Genomic DNA, 18,399 nt, shown 5'->3' with positions numbered 1-18,399 from the left:
GCTAGATGGCCCAAAGGCCATGACATGTCATTTTTGCATAATGGCTAAGCACCCCTGTTTATTCAGACTCTTAACCCAGCTCTTTGAGCTTGCTCTTTCCTTTTAAGTCATGGGAGACCTTCTCTACCATTCTTATCTTTTCCTTTGACTTCTGGCTGCTGTTTAGAATCTAGGTGCCCATTTGTCTCAGGTTCTAGCTGAAGGAAAACGGAGGTGATGGTGATGAACCTGGGCAATGTGACTCGCCCCGCGGTGTTTTGCTGTTTTGAAAGGGGACTGTAGAGAAGAAGAATGCTCAAATTCATGAGTCAACATTATATTTATCCCTCTATTGTGAGGAATACTCCCTCTCCTTCTTTTGTGAAGCATAATCACTTGTTAGTTTTAGTAAGACATTTCTCTGCCCACTGATAAGGAAACAAAAAAGGCATTTACTGTGCGCATCTCTAGAATGTGAAATGTAAGCTGTGGTCTTTTGTTTGTTTGTTTGTTTTTAGCTTTCATTTATGATCACAGGCTTCAGGGTTGAAGGGGGCCATGGAGGACTGCCAGCCTCACCACCCCCTCTGTGCAGGAAGCCCCTTCCCAACATCTCTGCCAGTGGTTCTGATCCCTTTCCTCTGCACCCCCACAGCGAGTTGCCTCCGCCTCCGTAGAAACACTTCATTTTGCTCTAAATTGCAGTTATTTGAGGACTTTTCTTAAGTCTCAGCTGTGAGCCCCTGAGGGCAGGAATCCTGTCTCATTTCTCTTTGATCTCCCACAGTCCCCAACACAGAGCCTGGCCAACTCTCCATAAATATTTGAATGAGTGACAAAGTGTTAACAGCCTCCAGAGGCAACCACGGTTAGACATCTCTAAGAGCTAGAAAGTTCTTCCTAAAAGTGAGCAGAACTATGCCTCCCTGTGTTCCCCGTGGGGAGAGAATGTAAACAGGCAGTGATGACAGAGGGCCAGGCATCCATAAGATGCACCTGAGGGACGCTGGAAAGAGGCTAGTGCCTGCTCTTATTGTTTTTCCTGCTTCCCATCTGGCCAAAGCACACGAGGTCTTTAAAAGCCAATAATCCTAGATAAATCCAGATAAATGTGGGGTGGGAGAGAGGGTCTTCAGAATTTGAATCCAGTTTGGAAGGACAGCTCTATCAGATGCTGTCAATGCCCCTCCTGTATCCTTTCAGCCAGCCCTGAAGGATAAATGCAGAGGGCTCCCATATACCCTGATAACTTCCTGAGTTTCTCTGCCCATGGTCACTTTCTGACCTGGGAAGTGTGCTTGACCTGTGTGTAGGGCAGGCTGGAATTGCCAGGGAGTGACTCCAGGAGGGACCCTCCACCATGAGCAATGGCACTTTAATGCATGAATACCCCAGATTCCTCACCTCCCAGTGAGAAAGCCCAGATTCTACACAGTATCTTAAAAGGCTTCAGGAGGGATGACCTCCAATTGCTCATAGCACTAACCCACTCCTAAACACATGCTTTGTTCATTTTCGTTGTTTCTTTGACTTCCCCAGTCCCTCACCTTGCTTTTTGGAATCATGTCCAAATAAAGCATGCGACCCAAATACTTGTTGCAAGATCTGCTTTGGGGGCAACCCAAACTGAGACCGTGACACAAGCAGGAAATTTGAGGGAATCCAAATGTTATTCCCTTAGAAGACAAAACTATTAAAATCAGTGCATGCCTTTTTTTCTCTTTCTCTTTTCTTTCCAAGTACATAGTTGGTTTTTCTGTTAGTTCTATAAATAGAGTTTAATTTTAGGTAGAATCTGTGTCCTAACTCAGAAAACAAGGCTGAGAATGACTCCTAAATCTTTGAAGGATAGTTATTTCAAATAACAAGAGTCAGTAATATTCTAGCTCTATTAAGGAAATGCACTGCATCAGAAAGGTCTTAGGCCAGACTAAAGAAAGAGATTACACATGGGGGTCATTAGACATCAGGATGGATTTGTGTTTGAGCATTTCACTTAACCTTTTAAACTTCCACAGGGACCTTTTAAATGAAGAGAGACCTTATCAACCTGGCTCAGGTTTGGGATGGAGTGCTTGAGGTCAGGGACAGCTAAGATGAATAGGGACCATGAGGGAAGGGGGAAAGGAAAACCAGAAGCCTTCATTTAGCCAATACTAATGAACTACTCCTGCACTAATAATAGAGCCAGGAGAAAGTGCCATTGCTGAAGAATATTTATTGTCATTTGAGAAGATTTGTAACAAAGAACGAAGGTGCACAAGCAGCTTGCTGCCATGGTCCTTCTTCAGGAAGACATTGTGTGATTCAGAAAGGCTCCTTGTGGATGCCACAATATTACTTGGTTGTTTTGACACTTCAAACAATTAATAGGAGTTAGCAGCTAAAAATATTCATGCTTGCTACTGGCTTATGTTTGTGCGGTTTTTCTTTTGCCTTGTTCCTGGAGGGTTTTCTGTTGGCCTAGTAGGAAATAACACACATGCCATGAATTTTTAATTGGAAATCAAAGATGGGAATGAATGTAAACAAAACACGTGATGAAAGAAGTCAGCGGGTCCAGAAGAGGCCTACAGATGCTTTTCGGGGATAACCCACAGATGCTTTTTGGGGGTTAAGTAGGGAAATAACCCTAAGTCTAAAGGATAAGAAAGAATCCCACATATCTTATTTTTAGCATGGAAGAATATTGTTGCTTCAAATGGTCTTTTTATTTAAATCTTGACTGATGGCTAGTGTCCCAGCTCTTTTGGTAGGGAGAGGGGCAGAGGTTTAGCAAAGTCTTTGCTTGGTGATAGGAAGAAGTGTAGTTATCACAAGACTTGTGTTCTTTGCTCCTTTTGATGAACACCACCACCCTGTTGTAGGTGGCAACAATGCCCTGGATATAACTCTCTTCTGAGCAAGAGAGGTGTCTTTTGCCCTAGTCTGAGCCTCTACTTCCAGAGAGTCACTCTTGGAAGCACCATGCTATGCTGTTCCTGTGGCATGACTTCATTAGATGATTGTGGGGATGACTAAGACTGTCCGTGAAAAGTGATTCCATTCATGTGCATTAATAGTTGGCACAAAAACTATGTTCATCCCCAGAATGAAACATCTTGGTTACTGTACCGGCTATCAGTTGAAATTTTATGTTGTAGACAGACTTCTCTTGGGCCAAAAATGGATACACTCGTGTGGCCTGTACTAGCCTCTCTCAAACTTTTTGTTTTGAGTAGGCTCCTTCCCCAAATACCCCACCCCAAAAGTGCTCAGTGGATGCTTTTCCAGCTTGCCCCACTAAATACTCTGTCTCCTCTACTTCCCAGAATGCTTATGTCAATATCAACCGCATCATGTCCGTGGCTTCCCGCCTCTCTGAGGCCGGCCATTACGCCTCACAGCAAATCAAGCAGATTTCCACACAGCTGGACCAGGAGTGGAAGAGCTTCGCTGCTGCTCTGGATGAACGCAGCACCATCCTTGCCATGTCTGCAGTATTCCACCAGAAGGCTGAGCAGGTGAGGCCAAGGGGGCTGCTGCAGCCACTGTTGGTCAGAAAGATGGGAGTATATGCACTGTCTCTCTCTTTGAAACACTCAAGGCCCTGCTGAGTAATTGCAATAGCAACCCATGTTCTACTGCTTTCATGGCCCCTGCGCATATAAGGAAATATCGGTAACTCTGGATGGTTTTGCTTAACATCCAAACAAGGAACATAGAGCCTGTTTACATTCGTCTTGGTAGTTTATTATTACTGGTGTGTGTGTGTGTGTGTGTGTGTGTGTGTGTGTGTGTGTGTGTTGACTACATTCTCAGAACACAGATGAAATGGGGGAAACTAAATACTGATCACTGAGTGCTGAAATCAGGGGGATACTAATCTTACGTGAAGCACTGGCTATGGATAATAATAATGTAGTAATTACACAATGAATAGATATAATAATTCTTTGTTGCTACTTATTTACTGGCTTTGGTCAGTGACATTACCAAGCCATTTTACAGACAGGAACACTGCAGTTCGGAGAGACTGAGTGACCTGCCTAAGACCCAGTGGTGTGTTGGAGCTGGCTCTAAGCAGCCTATGAAGAGCCAAAGGTCAAATTTTCAGCAAATTCATGAGCTGGTTATTAAACATAGCCACTATTTAAAACTAAATTATATAAATTTATACTAAATATACTAAAAACAAAGGTAATAGATACTCAAAACTCATCACTCCTAGTTATTTTACTACATTTTATTATTACCTGTGCTCCTTAAATTATATCTATTTGTCTCTGTGGTGAAAATACTATACGGTTGTGTGCTCCTGATGAGTTCTTCCCAACTCCACATTCTGTGATGTCACATTGGTAGCTTGAAATAGACCAAGGTAGACGTTTTAAACCACGGGAATCATCAAATGCTACAACCAGGGCTTGATTTATTGTTTTGTTGATTGCCTGGAGTCTTAAGACAATGAAGGAAAAATATTTAAAGATGCAGACTAAACTTGATTAAAGATGTGTCCTGACTATAGCTGTTACATTGTGAATAGTAGCACACCAGGTTGAAGAAATACTCTTCTGATATTCAAAAACTATTATTACATTTAGCACAGAAGTCACTCACATCACTGATGAAGGAATAATGCTCTGACATAAGTCTTGAGGTATTTTTCATTTTTGTCTTTCACCTTAATATTAGCAAAAATATTAGCTAACTTTCATATAAGTTTGTTGTTTGCAAACAAAAGCATCCTGTGAGAATTGGTCGGCTATATGGAATTTACAGTAAGGAACGTTGTATATATATATGTTGTCATTCTTTGTAAATTATGTGCTACACATTCTTTATATCAGTAAAGTTTACAATACTCTTGTGTGTGTGTACACACACACACACACACACACACACATGCTGTTTATTAAACATTTACTAACATACCACTGAGAAAATCACACAATCTGTGAACAGCTGGGATTTCAACCGAGATGTGTCTAACATTAAAGCTTGTGGTTTTAACCTCTAAATTCTTTTCTTTGTATGACATTTGGGTAGCTTGCAGATTGTGGGGAGTCCTAGATGAGGTCATACCTTAAATATCTGCCTCTGTTACCCACCTAGCATGGAAGGCAGCATGGGATAATTGCAAGAGTGTAGGCTTCAAGGCACATGTAGGCTCTAATAGTTAGCTCTTAGGCTAGTCACCTCACCAATCGGAGCCTGTTTCCTCATCTCTAATGCAAGGATAATCATAAACCTCACAGCACTATTATAAGAATTAGAGATGGAACATGTAATGCACCTCATGTCCTTTTTAAATGCTAGACATCACAACTGTATTTGTTTAACATACTATCCTGGCATCTTTGTATTTCCTTCATTTGTGTCTGTTTCCACCTGAGACCTTCCCAAAGACTGAAATACTTGTATCATAAGTCAAGGACAGCCCGACACATTGAAAGGGTTCTAGGCCTTTTATTAAAGGATGATGGTGGTAGTGACTGATAGTGACCCGTTAGTTCATTCCAAGGACCAGGAGAATATTCATGTCAAATCTCCTGTTCTCTCCTCAACCCTACCACTTGCACATTTTGTTGAAGGTCCAGATTGGCAAGGGAGACTCCATGCCTCTCTTTCTGTCTCTCTGCCTTTCTCTCCTTGAGGTGACCATTTTGTGGGGTCTGCTCTAGGGCTCTTGTTAATGTATTACAGGGAAATCCCAAGGGCCTTGAAGAGGTGCGCCCCCCGTGGCTGACACACGAATGTCAGGTTGCTTTCAGGGTCCTCTGTGAAATGGTTATTGGTGGAGTAAAGAAGCTTCTGAGATGTTAGCAAGTGTGTGCAGTCTGATACTTGATGGCACCCTGCACACTTCTGGAATTGTTAAGAGATGGCCCAATGCGATAAAAACATTCAGAATGAAAAGTCAACCACAGTAGCCACAAGCCGGCGGCTGCAGGCTGACACACACCCAGACTACCCAGACTAGAACTCACGCAGCTGCAGAAAGTACAGTCCCAGAACTGAGAGTGACTTCTAGTTGATGTTTCCTGGCTTGGATTGCTTTGGATCAGAAGCAATTTTATTTGTATCTATTTTTTAATGCAATTTCCTCAGGCATTACCAGTCCTTCAGGGAAACTCATAAACCATGCTTCTTTTTAGCTAGGAGAAAAAAACAAAAAACAAACATGCTCCAAACAGCAGATTCAAGGCTATTTTTTCAAAGCTATTATGCATTTATTTAGGCAGCTCTTTATTGTCCTCATATGGGCTGTTCTAGGCAATGAGATAAAAAGGTATTTAGGCAATTAATTTAAATGGAGCTGTGCACCCAGGCGAGAGGAATCACAGACAGAACCATTCCAGACTATTGGGTGAAGAATTATTTGCATTTTAGAGGTGTATTTTTCCACCCAATAAATCTGAGTGATTTCAGTTAGCTCACCTTTTGTGCATGGAGACCCATAGTCTTCCACAGTTGTTAATTTTAATTTTTAAATAATTTTATGTCTGTCGAGATCTATATCTATATATCACATCCCAGGAGCCAGTGCCATTATAGGCCCAGTGCAATTTGTCCCCCTAAGCTGCCCTTCCTCTCTCCTATCCCTGAGGATACTGACCCAACAGTGGAGATCTTGTTGAGCATTAATCTTCACCCCCTGTGGGAATGGCCTTTGCAAGTTCCCTGGGGTACCCGATGGTCTTGTGTGAGGTGTTTTTTGTGCCTCTGCACAACTGATTACACGTGTGTGGAAATCTCCCGTGCCATTATATGCAGCCTCTCACAGGTGCCTGTGAGTGTGCCTAGGACAAGAAGCTCTAAGGTGTATTGTAATGTAGTGAGCTCTTCCCACACCTGTATTTTGTAGCCAATGTGTGCATATAGCCTGTTGAACACGTAGACGGCTCCCCCCGTCAGTGGTTTCATAACAGTCATCTTTGCTTGTGGAAACTGCACTTCCTGAACAGGTACTGGGTCTTCTGTACAGGTGGAAACTGCACTTTCTGAACAGGTACAGGTACTTCTTTCGTCGGGTTGGTGTTTGTAGAATTAGAAAACTCCATTCTCTGCAGTGGTCTCTGAGGCTCCCAGAGGTGCCAGATGTTTCTTCCAAAGGCATCTGACCACCTCTACAAAGATCTGCCCATTGCCCACCCCCTGTGCTCTCACACCGACCCAGCTGCTATCTCCTTCCAGTTCCTGTCGGGAGTGGACGCCTGGTGCAAGATGTGCAGTGAGGGTGGCCTGCCATCTGAGATGCAGGACCTGGAGCTGGCAATCCACCATCATCAGTCCTTGTATGAGCAGGTGACCCAGGCCTACACGGAGGTGAGAACCAAGCCGGACACTCAGGGCTCCTGGGTGTGTATGTATGTGGGTGAGTGGCCAGAGCACTGGCCTGCATGCTGTGAAATAGCCTGGGTGGACTAAGAAGAAGAGAAAGATCATTTTTCTCCCTTTGGAGACAGCTTTAAGATCCTTGATCTATGAATGATCTCCATTCATAGATCTCCGGCCAGGAAGCAAAAAAAGTGTGGCCATCAGCAGGCACCACCTTGTCGCACATGTGCTCATGTGTGCACACATGCCCACACACACACACACACACACACACACACACACACACACACCCTTCACCCTGTGTGTGAAGATCGGGCTCTCTCCCCTGGAAGAGGAGTATAACAAAGCAAGGCTGTGTTCCTCCGTTTGCTCTCTGCCTGGTGAATGGGTGTGTACACACTAGCCCTGCCACCCCTTTTATGAAGCAGCCCATCAACAAATACCAATTTTCTCACTAGAAAGTCTGGAGGAAAACTCACCATGGGGTGGAGATAAGTGTTTGCAGGAGTAAGAAGCTGTCGTGGAAGTTAAGGACAAATTAAAAGACTCTCACTGAAAAACCAAAGGGCAGGCACATGGTACAAGTTGAGAAGTGGGGGAAGTTTCTTGCCTTTGCTTTCCAAGGGAAAGGAAAGGGGCATACAGGCGTTATCTGTGTGGAGGTACACAAGTAAGTGAGTTAACTAAAGGGCGTGAATTCTGAGAGAGAGGCTGGAGGGCATAAGAGATGGACTAATTAAGGAAGCTGCATGAGGAGGGGAAAGTGAATTCACATCTGGCCATGGGGCAGGGACATTTGGAACAGTGTTTCTCCAAGCCAGTTCTGGGACCCTCTGTCTTAGACTCCCCTGCAGTACTTGTTAAAGGTGCATCTTCCTGGGTTCCACCTCCGACTGAATCAGAATGTCGAAAACTGGGGCCTGGAACCTACATTTTAATAAATATTACACCAGGTGAGTTTGATGCGTGCTGAAATCAAAGAACCAATGGCTTCCTGGTAAGAGTCAAGGTTTTTGCCACAGTCAAAGCTGAGTTTGACTCTTGGCTCTCCTGCTTATAGGGGAGTGACTTGAGGCACGTTACTTAACTACTCTAAACCTCAGTTTCTTCTGTGAAGTGAAGGTGATAACACTTGCCTGTAGTTTGAAGGGTTACAAAGATAGTGCATGTAATGCACTTGGCCCAGTGCCTGACAGTAATAAGTGCTAAAAAAATGGTAACAGGTTTTGTTATTATAGGAGGCAGAGAGGAGGGCTTTTGAGCCAAATCTGATCTCATCAGCTCTGATCCAAATGGCCCAAGGCTTCTCTTTTAACAGAACTGTGCCCCCATCCATGGGTCAAGAATCTCTAAATTTACTCCTTGTAAGATACAAAAATAGAGCATACCAATGAGATTAATATTATACTTAACATGTTTCACACTTGTGGGGTGTGTGTATTATTATATAGAGAGACACAATATTTCTCCCAAATTTTTGTCAGGCCCTAGCATTGTTGGACATAGGCATTCCCTCCAAACCCGCCTCAGAGTTCAGTGGGCCGTCCCTGCCTCCTGCAGATGTGGACTGAGGCAGAGGACTGGAGCTCTGTTGACTTGGATGTTAGGACTTGGCCCTCCAACTCTAACCACCCTGCCCTTGACATAGCACAGTGCCAAAGACAGCATCTGCTCAGAGTTCCCTGAGGAGAACTCTCCTGGGTTTGGCCACAGGATATTTGTTTTATTCACATCTCTGGAGGGTGTTACCTCTGGCAATGCATTGGAGGCAGCAATAGTGCGATGGGGTAGGTAGAGGTAGTCACCTAGATTGGCTGTATTCCTCCAGCCAGGCTTCCTCTCCTGTCTCAGCCACAGATTCTCCACCCAGTATTCCTCTGAACCACCAACCCCCTGGCCCCACACTGTTTCTGTTGCCCCATGAACAGGGTGAGTAACAACTGCCTTTGTGTTCCTGAACCCTAATAAGCTATTTTTAGGACACAAAGGTGGGATAAGGGGAGGCCTGGGCCCAGCAACAGCACCTCATTCACCATCGTAAGGCTGGAGGTGGGAACACGCTTCCTTCCCCACCTCGATGGAAGAAAAAGAAGAGCATTCAACTCCAAACCAACTTTGATTTAATCTTTAACCAAATTAATTTAGGGCCTTAAAATCCCTGAATTCCCTAGTTACCACTGTTTTAAATTGAGAAGATACGTGCTCTACTGGGTCCTCTGCCAGCTCTGGAGAGCCACAGGTGTCAATCAGATGATGCCAGTTTCCAGAAATACTGGTGCCTGCAGTTGTACCAAGATTCCAATAGGAATGACCGGGAGTGTCACCCCCACTGGTCTCAGTGCTGAGGGTGAATGTTGGGGAACATAAGAACATAGATATTGTGTCTACAAGCTAAAGGTCCCTCCCTGGGGTGCCTGGGTGGCTCAGTCAGTTAAGCGTCCAACTTCATTTCAGGTCATGATCTCATGTTCTGTGGGTTTGAGCCCTGCATTGGGCTCTGTGCTGACAGTTCAGAGCCTGGAGCCTGCTTCAGATTCTATGTCTTTCTCTCTGCCTTTCCCCCCTTGCACTCTGTCTCTCTCTCTCTCTTAAAAGTAATTAAACATTAAAAAATAAAAAATAAATAAGTGAATAAAGGTCCCTCCCTTACTCTACATGTTCTGGAAAGATGGGGGTGTTACCATGCTCAGGAGGGAAAAAAAAAGGAAGTTGTACAGAAGGAGAGCAAAAGAAGGATAAATATATAAAAAAAGAAAGAAAATGAAGAGGAAGTAAGGAAGACGGGAGAGAGAAATGATGATGGTGGTGGAAATAGAATTAGGAACCAGTAGTACCTGCTGGCCCCCATTCTAAGCACTTCGCACATGTTAACTCACTCGATCCTCACCACTACTGTGGGAGGTTGCCCCGTTACTGTCCCTGTTTTACAGACAAGGAAACTGAGGCCCAAAGAGGTTAAGTAACTTGCCTCTGGTCACACATCTAGAAGTTTAGAGCTAGGTAGAAGCAGTGAAGAAAAAAGAGGGGGAGAGGTTTATGGTGTCAATTTATATTCAGCTTCATTTCTGAAACGAAACTCTGCTGCTCGACGTAGTCAAAGAGTCAGTCGAAATATCTATCAAGTATGATGGACCAGGCACTGTTCTAAGTGCTGGAGAGAGAGATGAACGAGGCAGAGTCCCTGCCCTTGTGAAGCTAAAACTCAAGGCTGAGAGAGACACTGATTGAGTACCTCTCCTCCCTCAGGATTCAGGATACTGTGCTGTCCCCCAGACCACAGGCTGAGCACCAGGACAGCTCTGGCTGGCACATTCCTAGGGTGTCATGGGGTCTGGGTAGGGCTGGGATTCTCAGTCCTAACCAGGGATCCCAGGGGCAGACTCTCCTCGCCTCTCTGTCCATGCCTGTTCCTTGGCTCCCTTGGTCTAACCTTTCCTTCTTGCAGGTCAGCCAAGATGGCAAAGCACTGCTGGATGTGCTGCAGCGTCCCCTGAGTCCTGGCAACTCTGAGTCCCTCACGGCCACTGCCAACTACTCCAAGGCGGTGCACCAGGTGCTGGACGTGGTGCACGAGGTGCTGCACCACCAGCGGCGGCTCGAGAGCATCTGGCAGCACCGCAAGGTGCGGCTCCACCAGCGGCTGCAGCTCTGTGTATTCCAGCAAGACGTGCAACAGGTAACAAACAGGCCGCTTCCAGCATGAGGCATCCATCTCAGGCAGGCAGGTGGCCCAAGTCCCTGACCCAGGTGACCGGGCCTGGGAACACCTGATTTACGGAGGGAAGAGGGCAAATCAGCCCCAGCTGCCCCCACCCCCTTCACCATATGGACTTACTAGTTGCATGCTTCTTGCCTAAGCAACTTTACAGATGGGCCTTCTCACTCTTTGGTGTGGGGCAGGAGACTCCGTCACAGTGCAGTTCCTTGCGTTTAGATGGCAGAGAACTTGACCCTCACTCAGGAGCTTTCTAGATGACTCCAGGGCCTGGGGGTTATTTGAGCACTGTCAGGGTTGGACCACACACAGTGAGCTCACTTCTCAATCAGGGACACAGGTGGTCTGCTAAAGTTGGGGTGTGATGGGGGTATTCTTTGGCAAACCGGATTTAAAACATGGGCTATTCATGATAAGGGGTTATTTATGGCTTAATCTGCCTTTTTGCATTATTATACCAGTCATAGCTTTTTCTTTCACCACAAACAACAAATAGTTATGTTTTGATGATGAAAGAACAGTCTTGCCACAAATGCCCTTTTGAGTGAAATGACCCATTCGTTCCCTCTCATGCTTTCTCTGTCTGTCTCCTTGGGGACCCCAGGGGGCTTTGCTCTAGTGTGGATATTCTGGGGGATGGAGAGCTGGTTGGGAGCTTGAGACTGAAGCTGGGGCTTCACATCATCTCCCCGCTGTGAGAGGCAAAGGTGGGGGCACTCATGCTATCAGTGTCTGTGGCCAGCACGTAACTTCAAGCTTATACATATAAAATAACATTTCACACTCCTTCTATACTCTCTGTGGTACTGGCCAGTTGTAATCTAAAAGTGTATCAAAATTTACATGAAACACTGAGAGCCAATTGGACATGTCTTTGGAGTATTGAACCCCTTCACAGCTGCTGTGGGAGGGGCCCCAGTGCCAGGTGCCCCAAGACAGAGAGGGGATGGAGGGTGAGCAGGACATCCTGTCACTGGCTGGGACACTCTCTGGGAAGGGGTTCACTATGCAACCAGGCCTGGGAGTAGGCAGACCTTCAGGAGTGTTTCCAATTCTCGAGCTACCCTAGCTTTGTTGAAGGCAGCCCTACTCCACCACCCCAGGCTGGAGCAGTGATTGAGTCATCAGAGGTGACAGACACCTCAGCCTCAAGAGAGATGGACACTTATATGCTGGCCCCAGCTCTGAAACCCTTGTGGGGCCTGCTGGGAAAGGAGAAGCAAATGAATCAGTTGCCTACTCCTGCCATCTGGAACTGTCCAGATAAATATATCATCCCTGAGCACAGGAGAGCACAGAGTCCATCTGTGATTGAGACAGAGTGAGGTGCCAGCCTCCAGAGGCATGCAGACAGGGTGTTACTATTTCAGTGAACTTTGAGTGACTCACGGAGGCAACCCAGGCTGCGGGTTGTGCAGTGTCCTTGGTGAGCTCTCCGTCCTCCTGCTGTTTCATGGCTGTGGTACTGGGATGGGCCATAGAGAAGGAGAGAGGGGCTGCGAGAGGGAGAGGCAAAAGGCCTCCCCAACACGAAGGTGGCATTCAAACTTGGACTGTCTGGGAACTGCTGTCCCCAGACTTTTCTGTGGCCACCTTGACATCAACACTAAATCTAGAAAAAAAAAAAAAAGTATAGTAAAACTACACCTATGGCCATTCTACACCATGGTCTTAAAAATGAGAGCATTTCTGGAATTGAGATGCTATCATGTCTATTGTACAATCACATTATTGGCATTGAGCAAGAGTAAGTAGAACGTTAGGAGGTGGATGTGATGGGCTCGGATCTTCCATGAGAACTAAATCCCCTAGGATGGTAATTCCATTGTTGTTTTCAGGATACGTGACTATCACTTCTGGAGCATAACTTCATTCACCCATTGTCTCACTCAGGCCTTCACTCTCCATGTCAGTGACACTGGGACAGTTGTACAAAGAAGAGTGCGGAAAAACAAGGGCTACCAAATCTTGTGATGGGTCCCCAGTGTTTACGTTATACCCAGTTAATCATCAGTACCTAGCAGGTGGTGGACCTGGTGCTTCAAAAGGCTTCTGCACAGGGGCACCTGGGTGGCTCAGTCGGTGGAACATCCATCTTCACCTCAGGTCATAATCTCACAGTTCATGGGTTCAAGCCCCACATCGGGTTCTGTGCTGACAGCTTGGAGCCTGGAGCCTCCTTCGGATTCTGTCTCCCTCTCTCTCTGCCCCTCTCCTACTTGTACTCTGTCTCTCAAAATAAAAATTAAAAAAATAAAAATAAAAAAGGCTTCTGGACATAACACACTCAATGTGTAGCATGAGAGACTTTGACTTTGGTCTCCTGACTCCCAGAAACTTAATATATTTGTCATCTTTATTTTGCATGTTTTATGTCATCTTTTCTATATCTCCTTGAGAGTAGAAAGGATGACTTCTTCCTCTCTATACAGCTTACAACTCTTAGCTGTATCTGACATGAAGCTGGGGTTCTCTTTATATTTGCTGACTTGAGCTGACATTATCATTAGAGGACCCCCAGTTTCTGTTTCTGTGGGGTAGCTCAGCCCATTTGGTAGTTGCAGGGAGTAGCTGGAGTCTGCCTGTGATGTGGTGTGAAATAGCGATGTGAAGGTCTTGAGGGTCCCAAGTATTTACAGCCAAGGTGGAGGATACGGGGGCATACCCTCAGTGCTCACAAAGTATCCCAGTGTTCATCAGTTATTCAGAAAGTTCGGGCTTCTGCAATGGGCCTAGAACTGTACTGCATTAGATTCTGGCAGGATGCCTAGTTAGTTAGAATGGCTCAAGACATACCCATTTGAAAATACAAAGAACAGTTCTACCAGAACATGCCAATCAGTGTGCAGGGCAGTAGAGTATTGATGGAACAGTTATAGGCAGAGGCATGAGAAGTCAGAGTTGGTGTCTTGAGGGAGGAGAGGATTGACTGAACACTATAGTCTGTATCCAAGACTCTTCAGCACATTTGGGGTCTAAGATGTTTACTTGGCAGCCTAAGTGGAGAGCTTGTGAGTGAGCATCAGTGGCTGGAACAATACAGATTGTGCCTAGGAACACAGGCTCTGGAATCAGACACCCTGAGGGCCAATCCTGTTCTACAGGTCTTGGCTGTATGACTGGGCAAGGCGTTTCACCTCTGGTGCTTCTGTTTCCTGACCTCTAAAATAGGAATGATCATCGTACCTATCTCATTGGACTGAATGAGATACAAGTGCAAGGCTTAGCACCCTGGCTGCCCTGCATGTGGTAAAGCCTCCATCAGTGTGGTCTGGGTTGTTAGTCACATCCTCTGAGTGGTACTCGAGCGCCACCTGGTGCTTGTGCTGTTAGGGACCCCCCCTCCCTGCCCCCACCTCCCCACCACACATGAGCCTTTAGTTTCTAACAATAGCGACTGCTTCTGGGGTCTTCTGAGTTCTTTTCATTCAGTGATAGAATTTCAGAGCTGTCAAGGACTTGAAAGACCATCTAGTCTAACCTACATTATGATTGAGGCACTTGAGGTCCAGAGATGTGAAATAACTTGGCTGTAACCACACAGCTAGTTAATGTAGTACCAGGACCAGAAGCTAAGTGTCCTGGCTCCCTGTCCACATATCCTACAGAAAAGCCACACAAGAGAGGAGCCAGGCAGATGGAGAAGGAGACCAGGGAGAGAGACAAGAAGCACACACGCATACTTAACATAGGGAGGGGAAAGACAGACAGACACATGCACATATCCCAAAACAGAAGAGGGAGAGACAGAGACAGCCCATGTGGCAAAGGAAGAAAGGGAGAAAGGTTTGAAGACAGAGGGCAGAGAAACAGACACCCATGGATGGGAGGAGAAACATAAAGAGGAAAGTGAGGGAGGGAGGCACAAAAAAGGAGAGACAGAGTCTCCTGCTGGTGGAGAAGAGAGGTCAGAAGAGCGAGCCAGCTTCTGCCTGCCTGACTTGTTGCCCCATTGCCATTACTGGGCATGGTCTTTGCCCAAGTAGGAATATTTTGCCCATTAAGGGCCCAAAGCAGAGTAAAGCAAAAAGATGAAGACCAAGGGTAGGCACCAGTGAAAAAGAGATTTCATTGAAACCTCTGCAACCAGAAGTGGCCTGGCACATCACCCTGGTGGTTGCCCTCCCTTGAGTCCCAACAGATGTGCTCAGGTTTCTCTTCCCTGCTGGGCCTGAGGGCAATGGAAATAAATCTCTAAGGACCAAACTGGAATTGGGGTTCATTAAGCTGCAGAAAGGTGCAGATAAGCCAGACCCTGCTATAGTATCGCCAGCAGAATAATTTTCAGTACTATTGTTTTTCCTGTTTAGAGTAGGACAGCACTGAGCAAGAGCCAGAAAGGGCAGTCCATGACAACATCAGCCTATCTCCACCTTCTATTTCCCCCTAACTTCTGCGGCTTTCCAGGGGTGTAAGGGACTACTTCCCAGCCCAGAGAGGCCGGACTTTGTGCTGACAAGAACAAAGAGTAGCTAGATTCTTGATCTTTCTGGTAGATGCAGACTCTGTTCCGTTGTTTTCCACAGCCAGAGCAACTGGTTTTGAACACTGTCTGCAGGTCATCTTATTTTGCCTCCCCTTCTTTTTCTTCTCCCTCTGTTTTTTGCAAGAATGAATTGATGAAATGTTTTAGAACACCTGCTGTGTGCAAGACCCTGTGCTGGGAGTCCGGTCCCTCGCCTGAGAGAAGACATATGCACTGAAGGATGTATGAATGGCACACAGCTGTCTGGGTTCAGAAAGAAAGAAGCAAAATAACCATGGGCTAGTGGAGTCAGAGCAGGGAAAGTTCCCTGTGCTTGGGGTGGGATTGCAGTGGTCCTTAGAGCTCAGGCAGAGGAGATGGAGATGGTGTTCCTGGGGAAGGCCAGGAAGCAGAGCTAAGTATAGCCCGGGGACAGAGAAGAGGAAGTCTAACTGGGTGCCCACCCTTGTCAGAGAACATGGGAGGTAAGGCAGGAAGGGTTAGGGGTGGTCTCAGTGGTGTGGGTGGGACAGTGAGGTTTGAAGCTCCAATGCACTCCCTTAAAAACAATGTCTTTTGTTGTTAAGCAGTCCAGTTGGGTGAGCTGGTGAGGGGCAGTGATGGCAGAATTTATCGGGCTCGGTGATTCTCCCTTCTGAATGACTGTGTTAATATTAAAGTCCATAGTTCTTGTGGTACAAATGAATCTCACCTGTTTCTATCAGTTTTTTGGAGCCTCACATGGAAAATTATAGGTTTTATGATGTCAGTTCCTGCCTGCCAAAGAATATGTAAAAAGGATTTGAGAGTGATTTCTTTTAAACTCTAGATATTCAATCTCTTACTAGCAGTAGTGACTATAGCCCCTTAATCATACTAAACCAGTTTGGACATTGTATGATCCAACTGAAATTTTGCATAATAAAAGATGAGCACTTTGGGTTGCACATAGAATGATTTGTTAGAAAAGAGTGACCAGAATGATGATGGGTCTGGAAATGAACTCTTCTTCTAGGAAAGGATGAAAGTATCTAAGAAGGAAAATGCTCAGGGTGCAGTCCCAGGTAGATGAGGGAACACACAAGGGAGAACCATCTGCAAAATTTGAAATGTGAACTGGTTACTTGTTGAATATGTTGTGGAGAGTATTCAAACCTCAGAGAGATGGTTGGGTTCCAACCCTGAGATTTTGTTACTGGGATTAAATGTGCCTATAAAAGTTGTATTGTTTAAAGCTCAGGATTCATCATCTTTCTGAGTACATATGATTAAGCATCTAATCTCTTCACTTGCCTTTCTTATTTAATCTGCCAACCCTATGAAGCAGGTGATAGTTTGGCTCCCATCTTCCTGGTAAGGAAATTGAGCCTTAGAAAGGTTTAATAAATCTGCCTGAGGTGACACAGTTAGTAGGAGAATAAGGATTCAAATCCAAGTCTGTCTGACATCAGGTCTTGCTCTTAGCCTCTCTGCTATGCCACAGGCACTATGCTACCTGACGGGAATGCAGAGAGATCCAGCCTCTCCCCTTGAGATGTTTGTAAATTATTGCTGGAATGCCATTGCTCAAAGGGCCCTGGTGGACAACTTGGTCCCGAAGGATGGGACTTGCCCAAGGTCATGTAGCCTGATAGCTGAGATTCATCCTCAAACCCCGTCCATAAGTCTCACACAAACAAGTCATACTCATACCCAAACACTCTTCCTCATCTACTGTGTCATTATAAAATTGCCTTCTACAGTCATTTATCTCTGATACAAATTTCCCTAGAACAGACACTACCCATTCTCATGTTTTTCACACTCGTGTTCTCAGCATTGCTGATGCTCTTCTTTGTGACATGTATCTTGAATAATATCCGTTTGCCCATGCGAGTACTTAGCAGTATTAAAGTTTCCAATTAAGTTATTTGATGGTCATAATCCAATCACTGAAATACATTCAAGAAGATGATAGGTGACTCTTTGGGGAGGGTGAACACCCCAAAAGAAACCAGGGTTGAGGCTCAGCTGCAGTGGGGAAGATAGGGAGGGAATCGAGGGAGGGTTCTCCTCATTAGGTTTGCCTTCTGATTGGAGAGAAGATAGGGAAACATCCTAAACTTTAACCTCTCTGGTGTCCCTGATCTTAGAGGGAGCATTCTAACCCTCTGTCCATCCAGCCTTCTCCAAGTGTTCCCTACCTAGAATTGGCAAGGTTGGGGAGTGAGCTCTAGAGGCTTGCCTCAGACATGCTCAGACCCTCCTGCCTGGGAATTGCTTGGATTTCTAGTACCCCTCACACTCTATACTCTAACCCTCCAATCCCTCCCCACCCCACCCGGGGCCCCTTCCTCTTGGCCCTACTTTCTGTCTTCCTCTCTCCCCTTCCCTGTCATGGTCTCTCTCTTGGTGCTTACTTTGATTTTCTGTATGTAAACTCTTCTCTGATTGAAGAGTAGTCATTCCATGGTGAGCACTTTCTAAGGAAGGACCTAGGTGCCTCCAACTGGCAGGGCTAGGAGGCTGGTGGCACCTGGGAGCTGGTGAGAGAAGTCCCTTCCCAGGAGTTACTGAGCCTCAGGGCTTCCTTGATGCCTGGAAATTTTAAGTTCATTTAATGTCCTTAATTCCTTTTTATTATTATGTTAATTATTGAGAAGCCGGTTATCTTCCAGGGTCCTGTTTTTCTGATAACCCCTATTCTCACCGTGTCCTTGACCCAACAAGCTATTTCTGAAACCTTGAATACAAGGCTAAAGAATAAAAAGACTAGCACTTTATAACCAGTGGAGAGCTATTCAGAGATTTGAGCAGAGGAAACATGCTGTCGGAGTGAGTCTGAGGTGACTTGGTGCCAGTGGAAAGCTGAGTTGGAGTGCGAGGCTTCTGGGAGCCACAATCATCATGTGGCCATAAAGCATGAACTAGGGAATGGGGC

The 18,399-nt window shown here is 45.7% G+C and overlaps 1 protein-coding gene across 23 annotated transcripts in view; it reads left to right on the top strand.

The window, feature by feature from the left end:
• Positions 1-18,399, top strand: part of KALRN (kalirin RhoGEF kinase) — a 672,273-nt gene that overhangs the window by 279,100 nt on the left and 374,774 nt on the right. For all 23 annotated transcript variants that reach the window (XM_058731109.1, XM_058731107.1, XM_058731105.1 and 20 more), the window contains exons 7-9: positions 3,291-3,482; positions 7,156-7,287; positions 10,745-10,975. In XM_058731109.1, the coding sequence (XP_058587092.1) occupies positions 3,291-3,482; positions 7,156-7,287; positions 10,745-10,975 (555 nt within the window). The remainder of the gene's footprint in view (positions 1-3,290; positions 3,483-7,155; positions 7,288-10,744; positions 10,976-18,399) is intronic.

Source organism: Neofelis nebulosa, chromosome 5, assembly GCF_028018385.1.
Source record: "Neofelis nebulosa isolate mNeoNeb1 chromosome 5, mNeoNeb1.pri, whole genome shotgun sequence".
In the NCBI taxonomy this organism is placed as follows: domain Eukaryota; kingdom Metazoa; phylum Chordata; class Mammalia; order Carnivora; family Felidae; genus Neofelis; species Neofelis nebulosa.
Note: the sequence above shows the minus strand (reverse complement) of the source record. Positions and strands in the feature narration are given on the sequence as shown.